General features: G+C 41.5%; 1 protein-coding gene across 3 annotated transcripts in view; it reads right to left on the reverse strand.

Annotated features, from left to right (window-relative positions):
* Nucleotides 1–25,090, reverse strand: part of esamb (endothelial cell adhesion molecule b) — a 73,553-nt gene that overhangs the window by 11,771 nt on the left and 36,692 nt on the right. For 2 of the 3 annotated variants that reach the window (XM_030403752.1, XM_030403761.1), the window contains exon 2: nucleotides 789–934. In XM_030403752.1, the coding sequence (XP_030259612.1) occupies nucleotides 789–934 (146 nt within the window). Of the gene's footprint in view, nucleotides 1–788; nucleotides 935–4,264; nucleotides 4,482–25,090 lie in introns of those variants that run through there. The other variant, XM_030403768.1, reaches the window with a different exon arrangement.

Genomic DNA, 25,090 nt, shown 5'->3' on the forward strand with positions numbered 1-25,090 from the left:
GAATGGGAGTTCTGGGAGGGCGCAAGCACGCATGAATGAGCTCATATGATTATCATTTTGAAATGCAGGTATATTTTTGTAGATGTGTCGCTAATAATCTCCAGGCGTCCGACCCTGTCGTCTAAAACTAAAAGCAGATTTCAGTCGTTAAATAACCTATTTATCACTCATTGTTAGTTACTTAATCTAATTATGAAGCTAGAATGTTCCATTTTAAGATGGAGAGCTCAAAAGGTTAAAAGTTTTGTTTATTGTCATTCAATTCACGAATGATAGAACGAAACATGTACTCAGGTCCCAGCACAATAAAAGCAAACAATGAAAGATAACAATGAGAATCTCTCTAAACACAGACAAGAAGCCATACTCATAACATTGACAATAAGAGGTGAGATCAGTGCAGGTTAATTATCCACAAGATAGCAGCAGTGCAGCATAACATAAAGTGCTATTCAGGTCAGCTGATGAAAATTCCTGTATTTTTTCACATCGCAATATATATCGCAGGGTTAAAAAAATCGCAATGTAAGTTTTTTCCAATATTGCGCAGCCCTAATTGGAAAGACTATTTTTTTGCATTTTTGCTTGAAAAACGACTTAAACCATGCATTATTTCAGCTCTGCTATTGATTTGTAGGTATAACACTTTGACTACAGTCATAGGAGGATCAGTAAACACAGTGTAACTGATTTTAATCTCTATAAACAGGCTCTCCTTCTTCTAGTGCACCAGAGGTCAGAGCAGCTGTACAGCAGCTCGACGAACATTTATGTTGTGACTTTCTCACCGGCTTGGTTCCATTTCCAAAGAACTGCCAGGTGACAGAGTTTTTGGAAATGTCTGCGGTGGGGCTGTACCAGGCCTGTAACACCGCCATTTGGCCCTTCACCACCTCCATCTCTCCTCTGGGGATCTCCACCGCCTGGGTGTCACCTGGAACAACAACACAGAGCGAAACAAACAGTTAATCACAACTTCAGTGAGGGAGAAGAAGCTGTTTGTGTGATTGGGTGAAATAAATTCTTTGTAGTGTTTTCATCCTGTGTCACGTTTGTGTTGATCTGTATTTCAATTTTTTTTTGCAGGACTGCCACTTCTGATTATTTTAACCTTTAATTATTCTGTTGATTATTTTCTCAATTAATCCTTTGGTCCATAGAATGTCAGAAAATAGTGAAACATGTGACATCTTCAAACATCTTGTCTGGTTCCGACAACAGTCCAAAACCAAGACATATTCAGTTAACAGTGATATAAAACAGAAAGAAGCAGCAATTCCTCAGCGTTTGAGGAGCTGAAACGAGGGAAAGTTTGGTCACTGTGCTTGAATGGTAAACTTTTTTTTTTCCTGTTAATCAAATAATCACTTGATCGATTTATTAACTGTTTTCATGCATTTTATTCTGTGAATATTTAGACAAATGTGTTATGCGTATGTTTTTTCAGATTAAAGTCAAATTATATACACTCTATCGCCAAAAGTATTGACTCACCCATCCAAATAATTGAAATCAGGTATTCCAATCACTTCCATGGCCACATGTGTATAAAAGCAAGCACCTGGGCATGCAGACTGTTTCTACAAACATTTGTGAAAGAATGGGTCGCTCTCAGGAGCTCAGTGAAATCCAGCATGGTACTGTGATAGGATGCCATCTGTGCAACAAGTCCAGTAGTGAAATATCCTCGCTCCTAAATATTCCACAGTCAACTGTCAGTGGTATCATAACAAAGTGGAAGTGATTGGGAATGACAGCAACACAGCCACGAAGTGGTAGGCCACGTAAAATGACGGAGTGGGGTCAGCGGATGCTGAGGCGCATAGTGCACAGAGGTCGCCAACTTTCTGCAGAGTCAATCACTACAGACCTCCAAACTTCATGTGGCCTTCAGATTAGCTCAAGAACAGTGAGTAGAGAGCTTCATGGAATGGGATTCTATGGTTGAGCAGCTGCATCCAAGCCATATATCAGCAAGTGAAATGCAAAGCGTCAGATGCAGTGGTGTCAAGCACGCCTCTTCTCCATCTGGCAATCTGATGGACGAGTCTGGGTTTGGCGGTTGCCAGGAGAACGGTACTTGTCTGACTGCACTGTGCCAAGTGTAAAGTTTGGTGGAGGGGGGATTATGTTGTGGGGTTGTTTTTCAGGAGCTGGGCTTGGCCCCTTAGTTCCAGTGAAAGGAACTCTGAATGCTTCAGCATACCAAGAGATGTTGGACAATTCCATGCTCCCAACTTTGTGGGAACAGTTTGGGGATGCCCCTTCCTGTTCCGACATGACCAGTGCACAAAGCAAGGTCCATATGGATGAGAGAGCTTGGTGTGGATGAACTTGACTGGCCTGCACAGAGTCCTGACCTCAACCCGATAGAACACCTTTGGGATGAATTAGAGCGGAGACTGAGAGCCAGGCCTTCCTGTCCAACATCAGTGTGTGACCTCATAAATGAGCTGAAGCTGTTATAGCTGCAAAGGGTGGACCAACATCATATTAAACCCTACGGATTAAGAATGGGATGTCACTTAAGTTCATATGCGAGTCAAGGTAGGTGAGCGAATACTTTTGGCAATATAGTGTATATTTAACCCTTATCAAAAGCAACATTATTTAGAAATTGCCATTTTGTTCAATTTGGCAAAATTGACATTTTGCGAAACACTCTTATACTCTTGTTGGCCAACAGTTTAATGAGAAGACCACGCTCATGTCTGTCCAATAAATATATATCCAGAAGCCAGTTAGCATAGCTTAGCATAAAGACTGGAAACAGGGGGAAACAGCTAGCCTGGCTCAGTTAAAGTCATAGCGCGACCGTCACTGGTTTGTAACAATATTTGAAAGTTTAGCGAATTTGATATATTAGCCAACAATAACAGATAGTGATTGATGTGGAGTTGAAGAGTAATTATTAAAAAAAATATCTAAAGCAACATTATGTAGAAATTGGCATTTTGTGCAATTTGGCACCCCCCAGAGTTTCTGAGTGCAACACCAATGTTATAAATAAAATCCCAGGTCTGTAACAGTTTGTCAGACATAATGTAGGTGCTGACTACAAACCTCATGACATCAACACAATGTTATGTGTTAAAAACTGTTAAAGAAAACATGTGTCTAATGCTGTGATCCGACCCTCTCACTGAAGTTACATAGCGCAGAAGCAAATAACTACAACATAAATACACTACAAAACCTAATCAACATGAATCCCATGGAGGATGACCGTGCTGTCAATATACATGTCTGTCATTTAGATGGAACATAAAAAGTAGAAACACAGTAGAAATATACTGGACGCTTTGAGTTGGGTAAGAATGACCCAGAAAACATTTCCAGTGGATTCCGTCATCCAGTTAGATTCCAATACTGTGATATCAGCCGATTTAATCTGTTGTGCTCCTTGATAATCACCAACGACCTCAGGAGGCAGTCAATCCTAAACACCGTCTTCGTGTGTGTGTGTGTGTGTGTGTGTGTGTGTGTGTGTGTGTGTGTGTGCGTATGTGTGTGTGTGTGTGTTGTTCTTTTGGCTTCTATACATTCAGCAGCCTGAACTGAGGGAAGTCAAATGTGTAGAGACACGTGCTTCTGTTGCTATACTGTAAACTGAAGAGGGTTAAAATAAACTCTGCTGCATATGAACTAAAATGAATGATCACATTATAAAGTAGGTTACACAGCTGAAACAAACAGCGCTGGTTTTAGATGTGTATTCATGCAATTTATAGATAATGCAGTGGGCTTTTGAATGACTCATTCAGCTGTATCTGTAGGAAAATTGTCTAAAACCATTGTTTTTAATAATGTGCATGTCTCATGAACTTCCATATGTAGTCCTGTACTTGATAATGATCCTATGACAACTTTTTACTAAGATTCACACACATTCCCTGACAGACGGAGCATGAATAAAGAGACATATTTCGGTTGAAAAGCCACGAAAAAGTATGACGATTCAGTTTACAGAAAAGCTTCTTTCTCAATCAAAGCTGGACACAAGAAAGCAAAAACCAAACATATGAACTCATGGTTATGTCCATCTTTGAGCAAATCTCAACACGAGTAAGGTGCACGGATTACGAAGAGATAACCTGCATTATCAGGGATTCAAGGATTTTGTTGTTCTACAGACACAAATATCAACGATGTACAAAGGAAACAGCTGATGATATTTTCCTATATGGAAATGAACAAGAAGAGTAAGGATTGAATGGTAGAAGACGAGATATTAAAGGAAAACACTGTAGGATGAACAACTCACAGGGTGCCCAGTCACCCGAACCGGACAGCTGAAGCTGGATCAACTGATCCGAGCAGTCGGTGTCCACTCGTGTCTCCAGCTTGAAGTTTGGTTAAAAAATACTCACAAGGAAAAAAGTCTTCTAGCCACTAAATCCCTCAAACTGTGAAAAGTGCCTCTCATAAACTCAGATGGATAGACAGCGTGGATAGAGAGCGTTACGATCCGTAGACCGGGCAGCTGCAATCTCCACATCTGTTCAGCCGGGCACGCCTTCTCCTTGTTCTGACTGACAGCATGTAGCAGCAGGAGAATTAGTTGATTGGTGGTGGTGGTGGGGCCGGGTGGGTGGGTGTATACAGATGAGGAGGAGGAAAGTGTGTGTATGTATGTGTGTGTGTGTGTGTGTGTGTGTGTGTGTGTGTGTGTGTGTGTGTGTGTGTGTGTGTCAGTGTGTGTTTGTGAGATAGAGATTTGAGAAGGCAGAAAGCACAAGAGAAATAGAGACAGAATTAGTTTTGGGGAATTTTAGCTTTTGCAGCCGTGCTTCCTTATTCCTCTCGGGACAATGTGACCCCAACGCTGAGGCTCTCCTGTGCCTTAATTTCTGAATCTCTGAATCTGGTAAGTCCTGCTGACTAATCCCCAAACAATCCCGGGTTCAATCCTCTCACCTCACGTGAGGGCTCAGCTGGACATGGATATGATACAACACATGGTCACTTTACCCACCAACGCTGCCATCCACAACATCACCGACATCGACATCAACGCACGCTTAGCAGACCGCTTCACTTAACATTTGATCGTTAATGTCATGCGATCTCTGCTGAGGCTGTTCCGGGATTCTACATGTCATGGGTTTAAAATGTTTAACATGCGAGATGCCCGAGGGAACATTTGAAGGCACAAAACTAGAAAAGGAGCACGAAGACCTTGACTTGACAAGAAAACATTTCCAAGTATGATGCTTCGATTCTTTGAAGAAGATCTCTCCACACCCACATGTGTAAAAAGTGGAACTCATGTCACAACACTGCCAATTGCTCTGATGCAAAAAAACGGCTACTAAATATATTTCTTGTAGAGGGATCCCACATTGCAAGCAGTGTCTGAAAGTGATGCTGCTTTCTTCCAAAACAAGAAGCGCATAGAATTGAACCGATCTTCAGGGGATAACCCCGAAAAATCAGGGCTACCCCTGCTCCACAGCAGTGCCAGGACTGTGCAGTGACAAGATGGTGAGCTTTTCGTTTTTTTTAGGATTGTGAATCATCAGATTCTGGACCCGGGATAGCCCTGTGAAACTTCAACTATCTAGCATTTTGGCTTTTTGTCGGTCATTTTGTACCATCAGGTTTATACAAAAAATGCAACAGAAAATGCACACGAGCAGGTCGGTGACTTAACATAAGTCCAAACCTAAACAATACAAACTCCAAAAGTCAAAAGGCAAGCGAACAAAATGGCAGGCGGCCAAAAACACAAGAATTTGGCAGGGGCAGAGTACAAACCCAAAAAGCAGTGGAAGAACACAGGAGACACAGGGCTCACCTGGGGAAGTGGAAACAGGAACTTAGGTGCTTGACAATAACAGTTTATGTGACTAAGAGTAAGAGAGAAACTCTGGGTTGAACCGACAGGGAACAATTAACAAATGAACCACAGGTGAGCAGGAGAAAAGCACAAAGGGAGGAAGTGAAAAGCAATACATGACACATGAGGGGAGAACTTCAAAATAAAACAGGAAATGACAAAACTCAAACCAAATGGAAGGGTTAGGGTGGGAATCTTCACTGGCCACATGATTCGATTACGACTCAGCTGTCAACCATTCCAAAGCAGAATGATTCTTGATGCATCTCAATTATTGTTTTAAATTGTTTTAAATCACTTGCTGCTGATATCTGCCACCCCTCCTACATTACGGTGGCCAAATGTCTGCCCACAATTCAAAGCCAGCGATGGTGCGACATACCTTTACAACTTTACGACTAGCCAGAAAGACAACAATCAACGTCTGCATCGATACAGAATCTTCCCATCGGCATCACACTTCTAGTATCAAGTCAGTATTGGTATTATTTCATGACAGTCTTCTTGAATTTTCACAGCGATCCATCCCACAGTTGTCGAGACGTTTGACTCTGGACGACAAACATTGACCTCATGGCGGTACGGGGAAAGTCAGAGGTTCACCACAGTCAATAGGCTTGATCCTCTCCAAAGCAATCCATCGGATGGTTTGTTGAGATATTTCAGTAGAATCATCTCCACCACGTGAAAAGCCGTCATGTGTATTATGTGACATGAATGCAAAAACCTTCCCCCGTCTAATCTCTAGGCATCTCTTCATATCCAGTTTTTGCAGCAAAGCCTTCTACTAGACATTTTAATATCTTTATCATCACATCAGCCTGTTTCTGATTCGTAGCATACAGCTCGGACCACACAGAGGAATTCTGGGATTTTTTTTCTGAATTCGAAGCATAGTTTTCCCCTCACAAATCCCGTTAGTGCTCCAATTTCATTTCCATCAGCTATTGCCTCTGCCGTTGCACCGGCCGATGGAGCGACGTGTCTGCGGTGTAACAATTATATAACCGCATTGAGTAAAAGGTCTTGCCGGGGATGAGGCTGTCATTGTGTCTACACGGAGTACGCTGGAAATCTCTCTCCTCGGATAATGCAATGAAGTACGATGCATGCTGATTAATATACGTTGTGGAGACACAATCAGAGAGGATCAGGTTTTCTGTAGGTTGATGAGACTATGCTGCCGCTCCTTCTTCACAGTAATACTGAATGACAGCACATGATGAAGCAGGATAATGCCCCCTGGTCTCCTCACTCCAGACTATTCTTGTGCTTCTTTGAGCAGGTTTATCCTCAGAACTGTGTCATTCAATTGTTTATTAAATGAAGGAAAATCTTCACTAATCCGTGGCTGTCTCCATCTGGGACGTGTGTGTTTGACCGCAGACGCAGACAGACAGTTTCGAGATGTGGATATTGGAATGAAGTCAGCTTAAACCCTTCAAAACTGGAGGAAAGAAGCTGCCAATAAAGGGGACGCAGATATGACACTATGCAGCCTCAGTAAACTGTGTCCTAATTACGCTTCGCCAACGGCCATCAATTCAGCCACGCTTTGTATCTGCTAATTGGATTCCTCTCTTTAAAATAAACAATGTTTTTTTCTTCTTTTTTTTCCCTGTGGGGCATCCCGGCTTTGAGATATTGGTGAAGTCTCAGCAGCAAACAGCAGTCCAGACGGCACAGAACGATCAGAGAAGAGTCAACCCCGTCAGGCGTGTGCCGGGGCACAATTAAGAGATCAGATGTGAGTTGTGCTGCAGTACTGCCGGTCGTCCACAGGGGGCAGCACATTCACATGATACAGGAGTTCATTTGATTACATACAGAAACAACTGTGGGAATCATCACCTCACCACAAATCAGTTGGATCTCTGAATAAATCAAGTGTAAACTGAAGCAGTAAGCTCTATTAGAAGCAGATCGAGCGGGTGTATCCAAAAATAAACAGCTGTCTCGTTTATTGCTGAAATATTTGTAATTTGCATGTCTAACAAGGCGTCCCAACCCAATTCTGCCGTGCGTCGCTGCGATCAAATGAAGGATAAAAAAGTCGGTCCCTCTCTCAAAGCCCTGAGGGAGCCACGTAGGCCCTGTGTGAAGATAAACTGATCCTCTTTAACCAGCCCCACTCTATCTGCCCGAGTAATCTCTGCTTCCACCCATGTCTTTCTCTCATGAGAGTCCCTCTCTGGAGCTAAAGCTTTAGCTGAGGCTCAGATTTACTCTCCATTTACACCTCTCCACCCCTCCCTTCTTCTACGTCCATACGACAGGGTGGGCTCCGGCCTGCTGCCTTAAAAATCAACTGATAATCTGAAGCGGAAAGCAGCGACAAAACGGGTCGAGAGGTCCTGACAGCAGGTTAGAATAGAGGGTGGGATGTACTTTTTATTTTCCAAAAGATGCTTTCTGAAGTTAAAAATAATATTTCATGGTTGTCATACCTCTTTATACCTTTGTTTCAGACTATTTTAACGCGTCATTTTCAGTCACCTGCCATGAAATTCACATGGTACACTTTATAAAAATGTTACCCAAATTGGAGCAGCAGCTGATACTTCCATTTTCCTCATGCAAGTATGAATCTGTTGTAGAACTGCAGTGATTAGTTGTCAACTATTGACTTAACCACCAGCTACTCCGATAATCCATGAATCGGTTTAAGTAAATTCTTCAAAAACAGGCAAAATTCTCTTGTTTCAGCCTCTTAAATGTGAATATTTGCTGGTTCTTTTTCTCCTCCATGACAGTAAACTGAATGTCGGACAAAACAAGACATTAGAAGACGTATTCTTTGGATTTGTGTCATTGTTTGGTCTGAAAAAATGTCAGAAAATTGTGAAAAAATGTTCATTAGTGTTTCCCAGTTTCCTGTAGCCAAATGTCACCTCATCAGATTGTTCATTTTCTAACACAAACTTCTGTAAAAAGCCCCAAAAAAGGGTTATTTGCACCCATCTAAACTAAGAGAAGGGTCAAATTAATATATTTGTGAGAGAGTTTGAATCAATTATCAACACTTTTGTTAATCAATCATCTCTCCTGAGAATAACTTGGCCAGTACTGAACGAAATGACATCCCAAATGTCTCTTTAGGCATCGACGTTTGCCGCTTGACGTCCCCACGAAGAAGCATCAACTTGACACAACAGGGAATGAAGAGCGAGGAGAGAGGCGGAGGTAGACTCAGAGCCTACAGGTGGATGCTGGAGAAGAGGTGGGACTGTTGAAATGCTTAAAAGAAATCAGTCGATGAAGATCTTTCTCTTCTGATTAAAATGTCTTCCCGAAAACTACACAGTGCTCCTTTAATCTGCTGATCATTTCACGATTGATCATTTAGTTTGTAAAATGTAAGTTGTGAAAAATGCTCATCACAATATCCCAGAGGGCCAAAGCGACGTCTTCAGATGGCTTCTTTTGTCCAACCGACCGTCCAAAACCCCCCAAACTTCTCATTTACTCATAAATAACAAAGAAAAGCAGCTCAATAATACATTTAAGAAGCTGGATGTTTGACAGTTTTGCATTAAAAAATGACTGAAACAATTAATATTTTATCAAAATAGTTGGCGATTAATTATCGATCGACTTATCGCTGGAGCTCTAATGGTCACCCTGACATTATATTTTATAAAGATATAATAATTTTTTCTGACATTAGCAGAGGCGCTCTATATTTCAGGTGTGTCTCCTCCACCCTGACTTTGCAACATTTCCAGCCATATCCAGTTTCGACCTGAGATACAACATCAAGATAAACTGGATGGTCTGTCAAACCTATGCTGCATCGCTCATTGAAGAAGATCAGTTTCCCGTTCAGTAACACAGCCGACGTGCAGGAAAACAGTGCTCGTCTGATCTCTGCAGCATGTTTTGTCTGCGCCGAGCCGAGATCTGTGTCAGAGCAGCGAAAGAAAAACAGAGTCTCAAAATGACCCCGTGCGAGAACAGACAACACAATGATAAATTATTTAAGGGACAGATTTCTCTTTCCTCATTATAATCGTTCGTTAGCCGAGCTTGGTGAGGAAACCTGTGTGACCTTGACTTTTTTACCTCTGCGAACGGATTTAACAAGTGAAGAGCTGATGTTACAGATCCAGCTGATGTCAAACGAGGATAGAAAAACGAACAAAGATTACGTCTGAGCCAAAGACAAAAAAAGAAAACGGGGTTATTTGCTGACTTTTTTGACAGACAGGACGGGGAAGGAATGTAGGACAACAAAATAGCCTTGTTGGTGTAAAACTGCCTATTGGACTGACCCCACAGGCTTCAAACAGATGGTGCTTCAATAATAAATATTTGGGGAAGGCTCCTTTAAATTGGATTACATTAGTGTAATCTCTGCAGCTATTTTAAACCATTTTGAGTGTGCTATCTCATCACAGTAGCTTTAATCCCTCTTAACTTTTTGATTGTGTTTAAATTGATTCTCCTCGCACACATGGCTCCAGACTCCCACAGCCTCCCGCTGGTTCTCACTGCAGACTCACATGCGCACATCACATGCACATGTAAGGTCGGCCAATGGAAGCAAACGTACACACCAAATCGGACCTAAATATTATTTATGGTTTTACAGTATCACCTTGGGGTCGCTGACACAGATGTAACCAGCCCACTCCTGACAGGACTAGTTCACTGGAGGATTTTCGTCCTCACTGATTTATGTACAAGAACTTAGTTCAGGACTGCAAAAACCTTTTTGGAGGTGGGTCGGTGAGGAGTAAAAGCGTAAAATGGATAAAAGTGATTTAGAGCAGCAGCCACAAGTTCACAAGCTTCTAAATCTGTCTTCATGACATACATGTTAAGCAACCCTGAGTTTCCTGGGGAAGCGATTATTGGTGATATTTCTGGTGCTTGGCAGAACGAGCGCGAGTTTATAAAAAGCATCATAATAGCTGATGCACCAGCAGCAATGTCAAGGGTTTAGAGGGGTTAGGTAAGTAGGCTAAGCAATAATAACAGCGTTAGTATATCCACTGGATGAAGTCGCAATCGCTCCGGCTAAGTGACAGCACGCACCAGAAGATGCGCACATAATTCATGCAACACGTCACAGGGGGCCAGGAGTGAGGAGGACACTAACATTAGTTGTTTTCTTAATTCAGTGTAAACACTTTAAGGGGCTCTATGTAACAATTTGGGGCATTTTAAATGTATTCATCGTTTTTCAGTGGATTGTAACGTGAGGTGAAAGATGAGACCATCTCCCTCTCCCTCAACTGCCACACAGGAGGTGACAGAGCATCTTTGAATAAATGTTCACAAGAGACATTTGTTACTTATTTGTATCAGTTACTTAAATACGTATTATTGCATTAATGCTTAATTATGTAGTCACCGATGTTAATAGCAGAGTTAGATAAATCATTTAAGCATCGTCCAAACGCAGCCAAACCTATTTAATTAGACATATGAAACCCCAAATATTGTCTCAGAACAGACGAGCTGCACTCATTATTCTTTTTTTTTTTACCATTTGGGGGCAGCGCAGCAAGCTATAAACATAAAAGTGACCTTTTATCAGCTTATAAAGTTTATATGTTCAGTTAAGTTGTTACAATCCTAAATCCAAAAAAAGTCAGGATGCATAAATGAAAATTAAATTGCATTCCTTTTTTGGACCTGTTTTCATTTGAATACATTACAAAGACAAGATATTTAATGTTCAAATCATAAAATGTTTTGTTGTTTCCTTCCTGTAAATATACACAGCAACATGCGAAATAGGAAAAACCACAGCGTTGTTCTAGCAAACAGTTGTTAATGACAAACATCCAGCAGACACGCAGCAACAATAACATTCATTTAGAGGCTTGTTTGTGACAACCAATGTCTCAAAATCTCTTTTAGCTCGATTTGTTGGTCTGGAACAACTCTTTGGGGAAATATCTGACTTTTCACATTGGCTACATGCTCCACTATATTCACTATTTAGTAGTATATAGTATTTAGTAGCACAGAGTAGTAGTGGATGTATCAGAACACAAAACTATGTGAATAAGAGCTGTTAGAGTGACACAAAACACTAAATAATAGGCTCTGTAAAGCGAGAAAAGCTGTTTGAAAGCTGGATAATCATTCTCTCTTATACAGCTGGTTGTGATCCACTGCTAATATAAAAATACTGATCATAGCCTCTTGAAAGACAGACAAAAAACCTGTTGTACTTGTCGTGCACGAGGGTCAGACTGGTACGGACCCATGCAGGAAGAATCATAATTGTATAAATACAATGCAGAAACACTTTATTACCCCACCGACGATTCATTTCCTCACTGCCTCGGATGCTGCGGCCGTGTTATTACATCGTTTCTAGCAGGATTTCATTCGAACGTTCAATCATTGTTAAAAAAAAGAGGCTCCCCTGTAATTACTCACTGCTCAAACTATTGATTACCTTAATTTCCTGAACATTAAATCATCAGCAACACGATTACTATCAACACTACTGTGTGTTTTGTGTGAGCACACCGCAGCTGAACAACCCTGTGAACCTCCGCACGCGCCTGCCCGCTCGTCCTCCCACTCTCCTTTCACTGTTTACTTACATGCATGATTATGCAGTTAAAGCACCAGAGGCATGCATGCCTTACATGTCTCCTTATAGCTCTGACATCCAACACGTTTAGCCACAATGCCCTCTGAACTAAAAGAGTCGGGCGAAAGGGGAAACAGAGAAATGGGTTCCTATAGTTGGCGAGGGAGGGCAGGAGGGAGGGAGGGAGGGAGCAGGCTGAAGCTTTGATCACATGCAAATACCTCACTCACAGGGGATATAGGTGTTTACGTGGGAAAACAAAGGCGCTCATTGTAGATTCGTGGATAAGTTAGGGGAAAGGTTTACATTTGTGCGGGAGCGAAGGGGAATTCATTGAATTCAACTCTATAGAAGAACAGGTGCAGCAACAACAAGATACTGGTGTGTTTTCTTGTGCCCGTTGGTGACTTTGACTCTGCCTTCTTGGATGCCAGCGGCCTTTTCAGCCCAGCTGTCCATCACAAGTTCCCACAGTGCCCCACTGGATAACTCTTGGGTCCTGGTGGCAGGGAATGAAAGGCAGGCTCAGAGCTAATATGGGTCTGCAACCACAACAGATCCCAAAACCACCCTGCCGCCCCTCACACCGTCCCAGGTCTTTGAAGAAGATATTTATAAACCATTAGTGTGGCAGCGGGGCGAGGGGTTGGCTGTTTTATCTCCCAGATCTGTCATGTGTTACCAGGCACGAGGCGAGCTGTGCTGACAGAGTGACAGAGCGAGAGGGGGCTGATAGGGCTGCTGCTGCACAAGTTCGTGGTCGAATGCGGCGGCCTCGCCACTTCACCGCCCGTGGGACGCGGGGAGGGCCTAATGCAGTGAGACTGTAATTAAGAAGTTGAGTGATCTGATTTCAGATTTCCTCCGAGCCTCTCATCAGGGAGGAATTACAGGCTTATAATCCGCATGCAACATCAGATATTTCAGTGCCACCCAAGTTCATCATGGGAGAGGTGTAGGGTACGAATAATTTCAACGCAACATCTGGAGAGACACTTCCCTCTCTCTCTCTCTCTTTTCTCTCTCTCGCTCTCTCTTATGTGTTTGTAAGTTTAACGAGAAGACCATGCTCATGTCTGTCCAATGAATTTCAAAGCCAGAGGCCAGCTAGCATAGCTTAGCATAAAGACTGGAAACAGGGGGAAACAGCTAGCCTGGCTCAGTCAAAGTCAAAGCCTGACCGAAACTGGATTGGAGTGAAATTGATACATTTGGTATCAAACAGTAACAGATGATGGTTGATTTGGGCCTGTATATTAATTTCCTGAAATAATTATCTAAAGCAACATTGTGTAGAAATTGGCATTTTGTGCGATTTGACGCCCCCCCAACAGTTTCTGAGTGCAACTACACTGTGGTGTACAAATACAGATCCCAGGTCTGTACCAGTTTGTCAGACGTCAAGGAGGTGGTGACTACAAACTAAACTCATGACGTCACAACAATGTTAAGTGTTGAAACTTGTGTGTTGAAGTAGAAATCTTTGTGAAGCTGTGATCCGACCCTCTCACTGAAGTTACACAGTGCAGAAACGAGTGAGAGACACTCCATTCACCCTGATACAAGACACTGAACAGTCAACATGAGGTGGCGGTGATATTTTAAAGGTGAAAAAGTTACATAATGTTGCTTCAAAGACTTCCTTTGCTGCAATTTCTACCAGTTTAGATTCACACCAATACCAATTACAGCTGCAATTAGTCATTGTTTCGTGTAATCTGATGATTATTTTCAAGACTAACTGAATAATCATTAAGTCTATAAACTGACCTAAAAAAAAACAGTCTCTAAGTGACATCTTCAAATTATTTCTCTTCCAAAACCCAAAGATTTATCATTTACTGTGATAAATGACATAGAAAAGCAGCAAATCTCACATTTCAGAAGCTGGAACCAGAAAATGTTTGTCGATTTGGCACTTTCATACAGCTTAAACAAACAAGACATTACATGTTAATTAGTGAGCTTTAGAGGGGCTGCAGGGCTGATTTTGTTACCACTGACTGGACAGAGTCAGAGTGGCTGTTTGAGTCTCTAACCTTCTCCAGGCTGCAGCTTTACATTCACCCGAGAGAGCTGTGTCAATCCTCTGCTCTGACTCTTCTCAGAAAGTGAATAAGCCGGGCCATTAACAGGAAAAGAGCAGGACTGACTTCAACTCTCACCGGGCACTCTGAGGTTAAGTCTCGGATCCATGTGTGAAATCAAAGCAGGGAGAGTATCATCAGTTCCCACAGCCAGAGCTGCTCCTAAACCGCAGGAATAGATTTTATAAAGTGGATTCCAATCCATAGAGCTGACTGTGAGGCCACTGATCAATATGACCCAGCAGGGGGTCTCTTTATGGATTGGGCCGTCTGTTTGTGGAAAACACACAATGAAATGAAAAACCTACGTGATATTTTGCCAAGTTAAGAAAATGTTATGGGGGCAGCACAACGATCTGTGAACACAACATTTCACCGCTCATACAGTTAAATTATAATTCCAGCAGTTTAACAGATTAAAGTGTGTTTACAGGCTTTACAAATATACTACTGTTTATTTGTTAAGCCTTTTTTTGGCTTCAGAGGAAGCTGCATGTAATGTGATACATCGCCTTGCAATACATGTCGCACAGTAACTAAAGCTGTATTGTGGGTAATGTAGGCATCAAAAGGATTTACACTTCGAGCAGATACAGAGCAAGATTAGCTTTCATTTGAAGTTGTTTTTCTGGTCACCTGAGAAATATTAGTCTGTGACTCTTTCTCTTTTTAGCTCTGATTTGATTTGGGAAAACATCTGACTCTTTGGCTGCTAACAGCTGCTAAATGCTAAATGTGCCCTATAACCAAAACAATAAGTTAAAAGACACTGAAGATGAGTAATTTAATCCACTGTTAATTGAAAGATGTCGATGTGTGCAGCTTTTTTAAAGACCAAGAAGGAAACTTTGAGGTGATTTAAATAACAATACATTCTATAGTGATCATGTATATGTTTGCATCACTCAACTGACTTTATTCAAAAGTAAATCCAAATCCCAAACAGTGTTGATAAGTAAAAAACACATCAACCTGAAAACTATCCACTGAAAAAACATCAAATTCAGCAGCTGCAGAAAGGTTGGAAAATATCCATTCAAATAAAACATGATCCAAATCTGTTATATAACAGTCAACTACTATTTTATGCAAGATCATGTCATAGTTTTACAATCAAAGTCACTGATATAGAGTACACCAGGTTTTATTTAAACTTCAGTGAGGTACATGTTCACCACACCTTACATCTCGACCTCTATCTTTACCTTAAGCACAGAAATGAGGTGATTAATTATTAACCTCACCTGGTGCCCAATCCATTACATAGCCTAAATCAATATTTATGAATCCTAATTCAAATCCTAATTATAGCATGCCTATGACACACATATGTAGGACATGACACAACTGCACATACCCACATAGAGCAGTATGAACACACACACGTAGGCAAAGAGTGAGAAAAGATTTCTGGATATATGTTGACTACCTTTGTAATGTATTGTTAGAAATGCTTTGAACGGCTCCAAATGAAAGCGATACAATCTTCGTATGCAGGAGGGTGGTGGGCTCAGATGGTCAGTAACACATCTGATACACGCAGACGAACCTCCATGACCCTCTCATCCACCCACATGTCCACCTACAGCACAGCTGAGGGGCCAGGAAAGGCTAAAAAGATGAGCGTGGCAGCTTAGAGCCTACAGAGACCAGAAGGAATGAGTTAGCCCAGCATGTCTCCCACCTGAGCCCGGTTCACCTCCTGCTGCTCTGCTCCTGCGCTTCAAATGGTCAGTCCAGCTCGAGGAAGCTAAATCAGATCCCAGAACACTACACAGAGGTTGTAGTGGCCATTTTGCCACGTCGAGGGTTCATTTAATGTTTGGCTATAATGGTTTGAAAAGAGCAATCAATTCATTTTTGCAGTTCAACAGCAACACTGAATTACTTTATGGGCTCTTTGTTTGACGATGGCTTTGACACCTGGCGCAATCTATTCATGCTACATCTTTCCATTCAGGTCATTATTAACATGTGAGGTAAAGGTAGGTAGGTAGGTTGTTGCTCCGTCCCTATCTTAGCAGTAAAGTTGGAGGATGAAGTGTGGTGTTGTCTTAAATGAGTGATGGCTCTGCAACATGATTTATTTTTTAGGTGGTCAGACTGTCGATGTGTGCTCGGTGGAAATAAGCTGTAACTGATGCACAGACTTCAGGCAGCTTTCTGGCAGCATATTGAGTTTGGTGACCGTCCTTCAACCACAGGCCATGAATTTAAGCCCCCCGTGTCGGCAAACATCCTTCAACACGACACTGAATCTTTACCAGCCGCGGGGCTGTTCGCCTGTTACTGACCCAGCACTTAGACCCTGCATGCTGCAAGGAAGAGAATTTCCCTACAGGGATCAATAAAGTGTCACATTAGCGCCATAATGCACAGCAGGGAAGGAAAAGCAGGAGCGAAATTACCTGTACAAATCACCGCGCCACATTAATCACGCCAGTGATTTGCGAGCGAGCCAAACAGACGACTACAACCCACTTCACTCAGCAGTAAAACGTCACACATGATCACTGCCGGCTGCTGCGGAGGAAATAACTGCTGCTGAACGCTGCGCGGCTGATGGACTTATCAACTGAACACTTTCTGTGGTGGAACTGAAGAAAACCTGCATGTTGTTTGTGATTTTTAGGTTTAGGTTATCAAGAGGAGGATATTAAGAGGAATGCAGTTTTTGAGGTCGACCATAACTGCATAAATGTTCCTCTTGTGGCATCGCGTGAGGTTTCCGACACCCGAAGTCTAAAATGATCCCTGCAAAAAAACCTGTTTTATTTAATGATGTAGCCGTAGTTTTAACCACGGTGTGTTCAGGGGTCAGTTTATCTCCCAGTTTAATAATGACCCTCACTCTGGATCTCACTCTAATCCACAGACCACACTTTCATCAGGTGCCATCGAGAGCTATTTTTCCACCAGAGAGAAAAACAATAGTTTTAAAAACATCCACACAGTGCGGTCTGTGGTTTATCCAATGCAAGCGTGCACATGTTGTTTTTTGTTGATTTTCAGACGCAGCGTTTAAAAATGTTCAAAATCCTCCAGCTCCTCGACCGAAAGCAAAAAACCTAAACTATCTGCATGATCAGATATCACAAAGGTCACATCAGACAGACGACACAAAACATGTGGGTTGAAACATGTTTTCGACCGTGTAGGAATACAACATGAAGCTGGTGATGGTGGACCGGGCCGAGATGTAACTTTGGTTAATAATCACCCTCTGTCATGTAATCCATAATCCTTTTAGTACATTGTTATGTTTTCACTACAAAGTGGGATTTTACTCAGTGGAACATGAATGTCTACTGCTAGACTCCATGTTCTCATGTGACAGGAAACTGATTGGTTTAAAACTGTGTTTCAAACCAAAAAAAGCTATGTCACCGTGGACTTCAGGACATTGCAATTGTTTTTGTTTCATTATTTTCCGACCAAACCTGGTGGCAAACGTTACCAGCCTGTGGGATCATCTCACACCTCATCGTCTTTGCCCTGCTGGACTCTTCTGTAGCGATGTCACCACCTTGACTGGTCTCAAATATTATTTAATTTTGGGGTTAAAATGTTATCCAAGCTGACAGGAAATACCCGACTCAACATTAGTTAGGGATATGGGTGCATAGATGAGGGTAAATGGATATGTGGTAAAAGTCAAATGAAGTGTGTCGCATTATTTTAGGGGACCAAATTCACAAAAGGCAAAATATAAATTCAGATATGTCACAGAATAAACATATCCCAATATCTCTTACCAATGTTAAGTAGTGTTTGTGCAAAATAAAGGCAAACGTGAAAAAGAATTGAACCTTTCTTTTTAAATTGGCAACAGACTGAAGAGCAGATTGCTCTCACAGAACGATCAGCAGCGAGTGAGCGAGTGTCGGGCTGAGCGATTAAGTTTGAAAGAGCCGGAAAAAAGAGCTTTTCTTTGTTTACAGCCGCTGATAGATTCCCAATAAATACCAAACGCGCTCGTAAACACACAATCGAGAGAAACGGTCGCAACGTGCTGAACCGCATAATTCAGCTGCTGAACCTAAAAGCTGTGTCGCTTCTCGTTGTCCTGAAAATGAACTAAAATGATGCCCAGCACACACATGAACACACACACACGCAGGCTACATGCATCCTCCACAATTAAGAGCTGCAGTAATTTAGGAGATGTGTGAGGTCTGTGATCAACGTGGATTAAATCAAAGTGTAAAAAGGATTCGATGGCTCCCACACCCTGACATGATAGATTAAGCCAAAGAGGCTTTTAAGGCCTCTCGAGGGTCCGCTGCTGCCCGTGGATGCATTATAAACTGCGCCTCTGTGTTGGGATTAGATGGAGAACAGTTGCTCCCCTGAGACTTGACCATGTGCCGTCTTCTGTGTAATGGTCAAAGACAAATGAAAGAGATTTATTCGCTCTAATCCTCTTGAGCTACTTTACTTTTCACTACGATAAGTTGATGGATAAGAAGACGGTGTCTTAATGACAACACACCTGCCAAGAGGCATTTACTTACTCGGAGGTAAACAAGTGGGGCGAAGAGGGTGATATCAGCTCAATTCTTCCGTCTGGATCGCAGTCATCTGAATAATAACGAATAAAATGAGCGGAAAATGTAACGCTCGTCACAACGCCCGGAGCCCTGAGCGACGTCTTCATCTTTCTGTGCAAAACCCCCCCAAGATATCATCAAAATAAATAAGATGGAATATGTTTGGTATTTCTTTACTTGTTTGAAAAGTGATATTAACAATTCAACAATCAACTCTTCACCCTCTGGAGTCTTGCTCCTCATGCTCAAAATAACTTTATTTGTATACCACGTGAGGATGCTCTTATTTTTTTTGTGTGAAGACAAGTAAACATTTTATTTTGAAAAAAACTTACAATACAATTACTTCTCAGTAATTCACAGATGTTTTATAATGAAAAATGCACAAAAATGTTAAACATGTGAAAACTGTATTATGGTTTAATTTCTTACATTTTACTCCTTTAATAACATTTAGTATGATTATCACTAAAGATTTGTCCATTTTGTGTTCCCAGTAGCTTTATACTTTCTTAAATTCAGACTTGACATCTGAGTTTTTTGCTAAAAAACAAAGATCCATGTTGGTTCTGACAGTTTAAAGGTCCAATCCGCAAGATAGTTGATTGTGTCTCATTCCCAACTGACTCCTGACTTACCAACCCAAAATGCCGCCATAGAAAAACAAAAGGTGTGCTTCTGCTAAAATTGACCAAAACTGAACCACATACAGTTGAAACACTTTTACTAATTGACTAATCATTTTCACAAAATCGTTCAAATTCAACTTTACAAAGCAGAGAAAAAGACAGCAAGAGAGGGGAGAGGAAGGAGCTGGAATCACTGACGGCCACTAAAACTAATTCTCAGCCTGGCCAATTATCAGTGCAGACAATTTAGCATTTTTGTGATTATCAGCAGGTTTTTGGTGTTTATTAGTGTCTGCCAGTTAAATAACTTTGGCTTGTACTTACTTGATACTTTGGCTCTGTGGTCTCACTCAATGTCCGACCCACAACACTATCTGACTGGTTACATGTCACAAGTAGAAGCCAACATTAAATCTGCAAAGTGACTTGTGACTAAAGCTGTCGAATAAATGTAGCCGAGTGGAAGAATTAAGCAGAAGAAAAAGGGAAACTACTCAAGTAAAGTACCTCAAAATTCTTCATAAGTACATTTCATCACTTGCTATTCAAAATTTTGACACAAACATTTTTTTTTTTTACAGCAAATGTCTATTAATCTCTAGTTTAGACACATTGAACATTGGAGTTGTGTGTTTATTTGTCCAAGCAAGGTATCAAAAGGGTATTAATAAAGGTAAATGTCACTTTTCCAGGCACCAAACACAATAATTAATTAAATAGGTGATGACTTTTAATTTGAAATGCACTTCACCTTTCACATTAAAAGTCATCATGAGTCAAACAAATATCATGCATGTGGCATTGACTGCTGTATATTTTTTTTGGGGGGGGGGGGGGGTGTTTTCTGGTTATAAATCTTGATATATATAAATATATGAAAACAATTCTCATGTCTCAGACAAATCACCGGAAGCTCGTTGACGGCAGTGTTTCTGTGGCGCTCCACGTGTCTCATGCTGCACAATACGCATCAAAGTGCCTCGTGTAAATCTGCTCTGGTTCTGTTGAGATCTGAGAGGACAGTTGGCAGCAAAGGGGTTAAGCCTTTAATTCTGCCACATTTCAACAGAGCATCGATTAGTCTGGTTGGATGGACGGAGGCCACTGATGGAGGAGAAAGTTGTGGAGGAGGAGGAGGAGGAGGGTATGGATGGAGACGTAAACGGAGTGTTTGTGTGAACATAAAATAAAACATTAATTTTAGTGTGTGTGTGTGTCTGTGTGTCTGTGTGTGTTAACGAGCTGTGAGGATAAATGTCAACACTTGTGTGTGTTTCCTGCACCGGCCATAAAAGCCAGGTGCAGGACTGAGCGGCCCTCGTTGCCCTTTAACCCCAGCGGCCTCACACCAAACTCTCCACTCGAGACCCCCTTTCCCCGCGGCCGTGTCCATCTGCAGCAGCCTCCTAGATAAACCACCACTGTGTCTTGGGCCAGGTCACTAAGCCGCCTCTCTACGCTGTAATCTTGTTATCGGCCCAAGCTGGCTTTAGCAGGGAGGGAGATGAGATAGACAAAAGTCCTACACAACAAGACATCATAACATGACCACTGTGCTTTGACGCGGGAGACAATCGCATTAAAGAAGAGAGATGGACCTGTTTGTGAGCGCAGTTAAGGATTTTTATGAGATAATCTACATTGTATGAAATTACAGTATTGTATCAACACATTCATGGGTGATTGATTGTTGTTCTTTGACATGAAAACAGTGTCTACAGGTACATTAAGTCTATAATCAGCTGAAGCTGTGGCTTTATAACCACTGAAAATACCTCTGTTGCACATTTTATTCCACTTTTGTATGTAATTTCTGCTTTTGACACACATCAAATGACAAAAAAATTGATAAAAAGAGCAGTAATTGCAATCAGTGTTCTAAAAACAAAAACACTAACAAATCATGAAACAAATGTATCATTTCAGATTTTTTAGATGAAGGGGAAACTCATGAATGTTAGGAGACTCCATTCACTATCAACAACCACTAGTTTAGGAAGGAAAAAGTAGATCTAAAAAAGGTCCCAGTAGTTTGTTCTTCATCTAGTCCTTGAAAACTGTGACACTGATCCAACCTCAGACTCGTCTTCATCTTCTTTTTGGTGCAACAACTCTTTCATTCTCGACTCGATAATGTTTTTCTGACCACAAACACTGTGGTGTCCATCTGGATTTGAAGAGTAAAGCATTTGAAACACCATCCTGGTTGAAAGTGGCTTTCTAACCTTTGTTTAAAAGCCATTTCGAGGAAAACAGTCTTCTAGGAAGAGAAGTGACCTCCTCAGGGCACAAACCATTGTCTGGTCCTTCAGCTAAACCAATTAGATCTAAGTGTTGGTAAACTGCTGTGCACCCCTTACCTCAGCTCACCCCACCCTCTCAAAAGAAGTATAAATATACCTGTAACTGGATGGAGGGATACACTTTTACCCACAAAAAGACAGATATAGTGGAAATTAACTCCTGATAGTCGTGTGTCACTATACATTTAGATGAAATCATGTTTTAAATCCAGTAGACTGGGATTTTTATAAGGCTCTGGGGGAAAATTGTAATGTCTCATAGATACCAGCCACCTAAATACACCTGGTTGTCCTTCAGAAGCATTATTCCCAGAGAAATTAATGGAAATGTCACAAAAAGACCCCATGTTGTGATGTTAAATAAGTAAGAAAGAATTCCTGTCCTCTCATCTGGATCTGTACCAAAAGTTAATGAGGTCTATTCTGGGCCGAGAACCATCCTCCATCCTCCATCCAAGTTTCATGGAGATCTGTTTGGTAGTTTTTGTGTAATCCTGCAGAAAACCTCTGTATTACCTCTTTGACAGAGGTGATATAAGAAACTCTGAGAAGTTTGGCGGACATGTTTGTGCGTGTGTCTTTTCCAGCCGTCATGACGATGATGATGCATCTGTCTCACCTCGACACTGAACGTCTCATGTCAACCAGCACTTTTAGGAAAACATGAAAAACTTAAGCAAGATAATATACATTTAGTGTGAACTGCTTGAATAACAATACGGCTGACCAGCCGGTGTGATCAACAGCCTTTGTGATTGGCCACCATGCTGAAACATCAGGTGGTGTTTCTCCAAAAATTGATTGTTTCTTTTGTTTTTTTAAGAGAACTTTCACAAGTTTGGTCTGAATGAGGACAAAAAATTAGCCCAAAAAAACTAGTGAGCTGACAACATGCAGTGCAAGGTTAAAGCCACTGAAGTGAATTAACCTGCGGTGACTTCTTGACCTCGGTACTTACAGTACGACATTCACTGGCTTCTTGATGCCTCGATGTCTGTTACACTTTATATTTGACTTGTGTAATATCTGAACACAGATACTGGCACTTCAGAGCAGGATGTCAACGTCCAACACGTATAGTATGGTTCAAAAGGATAATTCATGATAAATGTGGGTATTTCCCTTTTATGATGCACTGTGCGTTTCGCAATGTTTCTCAGCTCATTTGAACATCCCCTAACTCTGAACATACATCTTTCCAACTCATACAACACTCAGTAATTCACAGCAACTCATGCTCGTCTGTCTCTTACTTGACTTGTCATCTGCGTTTCAACATTCAAAGCGTCCTCTGTTCTCGCAGGGGAAGCTGCATGTCCTCTATAATTTCTGTGGCCGCCGCAGTTCCGCTAATTTTCTCATTTTAAATCAGGGAGGACGTACAAGTGCACTGATTAGAAAATCTAAATGCAGGACTGTCGTCTCCACTCCAGGACTTTACTGAAGACTCCAGCAGGATGTCCGTCCACACTTTGTTCTTTCTTTTGGGCAATTAGTCAGTTTCAGTGCGGCGGAGAGGAGATGAATAATGAAACGCTGTCTTTAAACGCTACAAACCAGCAGATGTTTTAGTCTGAATCATTGATTAATCACAAACTGCGTGTGACTCGCTACAATATGAAAATAGAGCAGTAGTGATTTCAAGGGCTATTAAAATTATAAAGAGCTATTTTTCGCCTCCAGATTGAATAATAACACGTCTCCATGATAAAGTTATTTGCAGCCACTGACGATTACATTTCATTGTTTCAAGCTCGTAAAGGCAGCTGTTAATCTCTGGTCATTACTGTGACTTTAAAGTTCTTTTGAAAACCAGGGTGTAAAAAAAATTTTTCTCTTATCTTTTCTAGTCTCCATGGCTTCTTTTTAATTAACCGTAGGAACTAAAACAACCATGTCACTTGTGTTTACAAAACAATTTTGGGATTTTGTCATCGTCAAAAAGGGTTCAAAATCTGTCTTAAATTTCACACCGTGACGTCAAAAAGCTAAATACAGTAAACAAAGCGAGCCACAAAAAGGACATGAGTCTAAAACAGAAACTCAAAACAAGACTGAGAGAACAGAGGAACATTTAAGAAGAGATGATCCTCCACAGGTGAAACTCAGGTGTTACAGCAGCCGACAGAGTTTGCACAGAAAAACTGAGAACTGATTAAAAGTGTATGAAACAAATAACATGACAATACCTACCGGAGCTGGGACTGGGAGAAGTGTCGAGAGTCTCTAAAACGTGCTACTAGGTGATGGAGTTGGTCACTCAGATGGCAAACCTGGATACTGATGACAGCCCAGAACCTTTAGTCTCTCATCCCGAACACTAAACCGAGGCGAGCTCGGAGTGCAGCATGCAATGAGTCAGAGCTGACAGAGTCCAGTTTCTGACCAGTTCGTACAGTAACAACTGATGAAACCACAGGCAAGAGGGCTCAATTTCACGACTCGGAGACAAAATCTTAACCCAAGAAATAATCTCTGGGGATGGTTCCTGTCAGACATCAGTTCAGTTTTACAAATTACTCTTTTAACGGTCGCTGATTTTCTCTGAACCTACATCAGCGATCGAAAACACCGTCACAAGCTCCGAGATAATATCCTGCTGGTTTGAATTTTTACTAATTTTACAGGAATTTTTCAAGGTAGGAGACTTTCGTTTAGACAGAAATCGAATGGTCACCTTCACAGATGCTTCCGCTCTCTCCCAGTACTTTGAAACATGTTGTCGTTTCATGCTTCTCACATTTCATCTTCAAGGAAAACGTCTTCACACATCTCGACTGTAGAGTATAGACAGCTTAATCTTTTTCTCCTGTATCTCAACCAGCTTCAGAATAAACTCTACATTTTTTTTTTTAGTGATAGATTTTGATACCTGAGAAAGTTTATGACCTCAGCTTCCCATCTGAAATGGAGCACATTTGATGTTGGGGGCTTTGCAGGTAAAGGTGCCATGGTTACCGTGCTTATCAGGTCTGAGCAGGTTTCTGAGAAGCAGCTGTGTGTCGCCAGATCAATTTCGAGGACCAACCAACCTCTGGGCTGGAAATAGAAATGAGCAAATTCCCCCTTCCTGAAAAAAAAAAAAACCCATATAAGGGAAGACTTCTCCTAATATACAGTGTGTAG

Source organism: Sparus aurata, chromosome 2, assembly GCF_900880675.1.
Source record: "Sparus aurata chromosome 2, fSpaAur1.1, whole genome shotgun sequence".
Taxonomy (NCBI): Eukaryota; Metazoa; Chordata; class Actinopteri; order Spariformes; family Sparidae; genus Sparus; species Sparus aurata.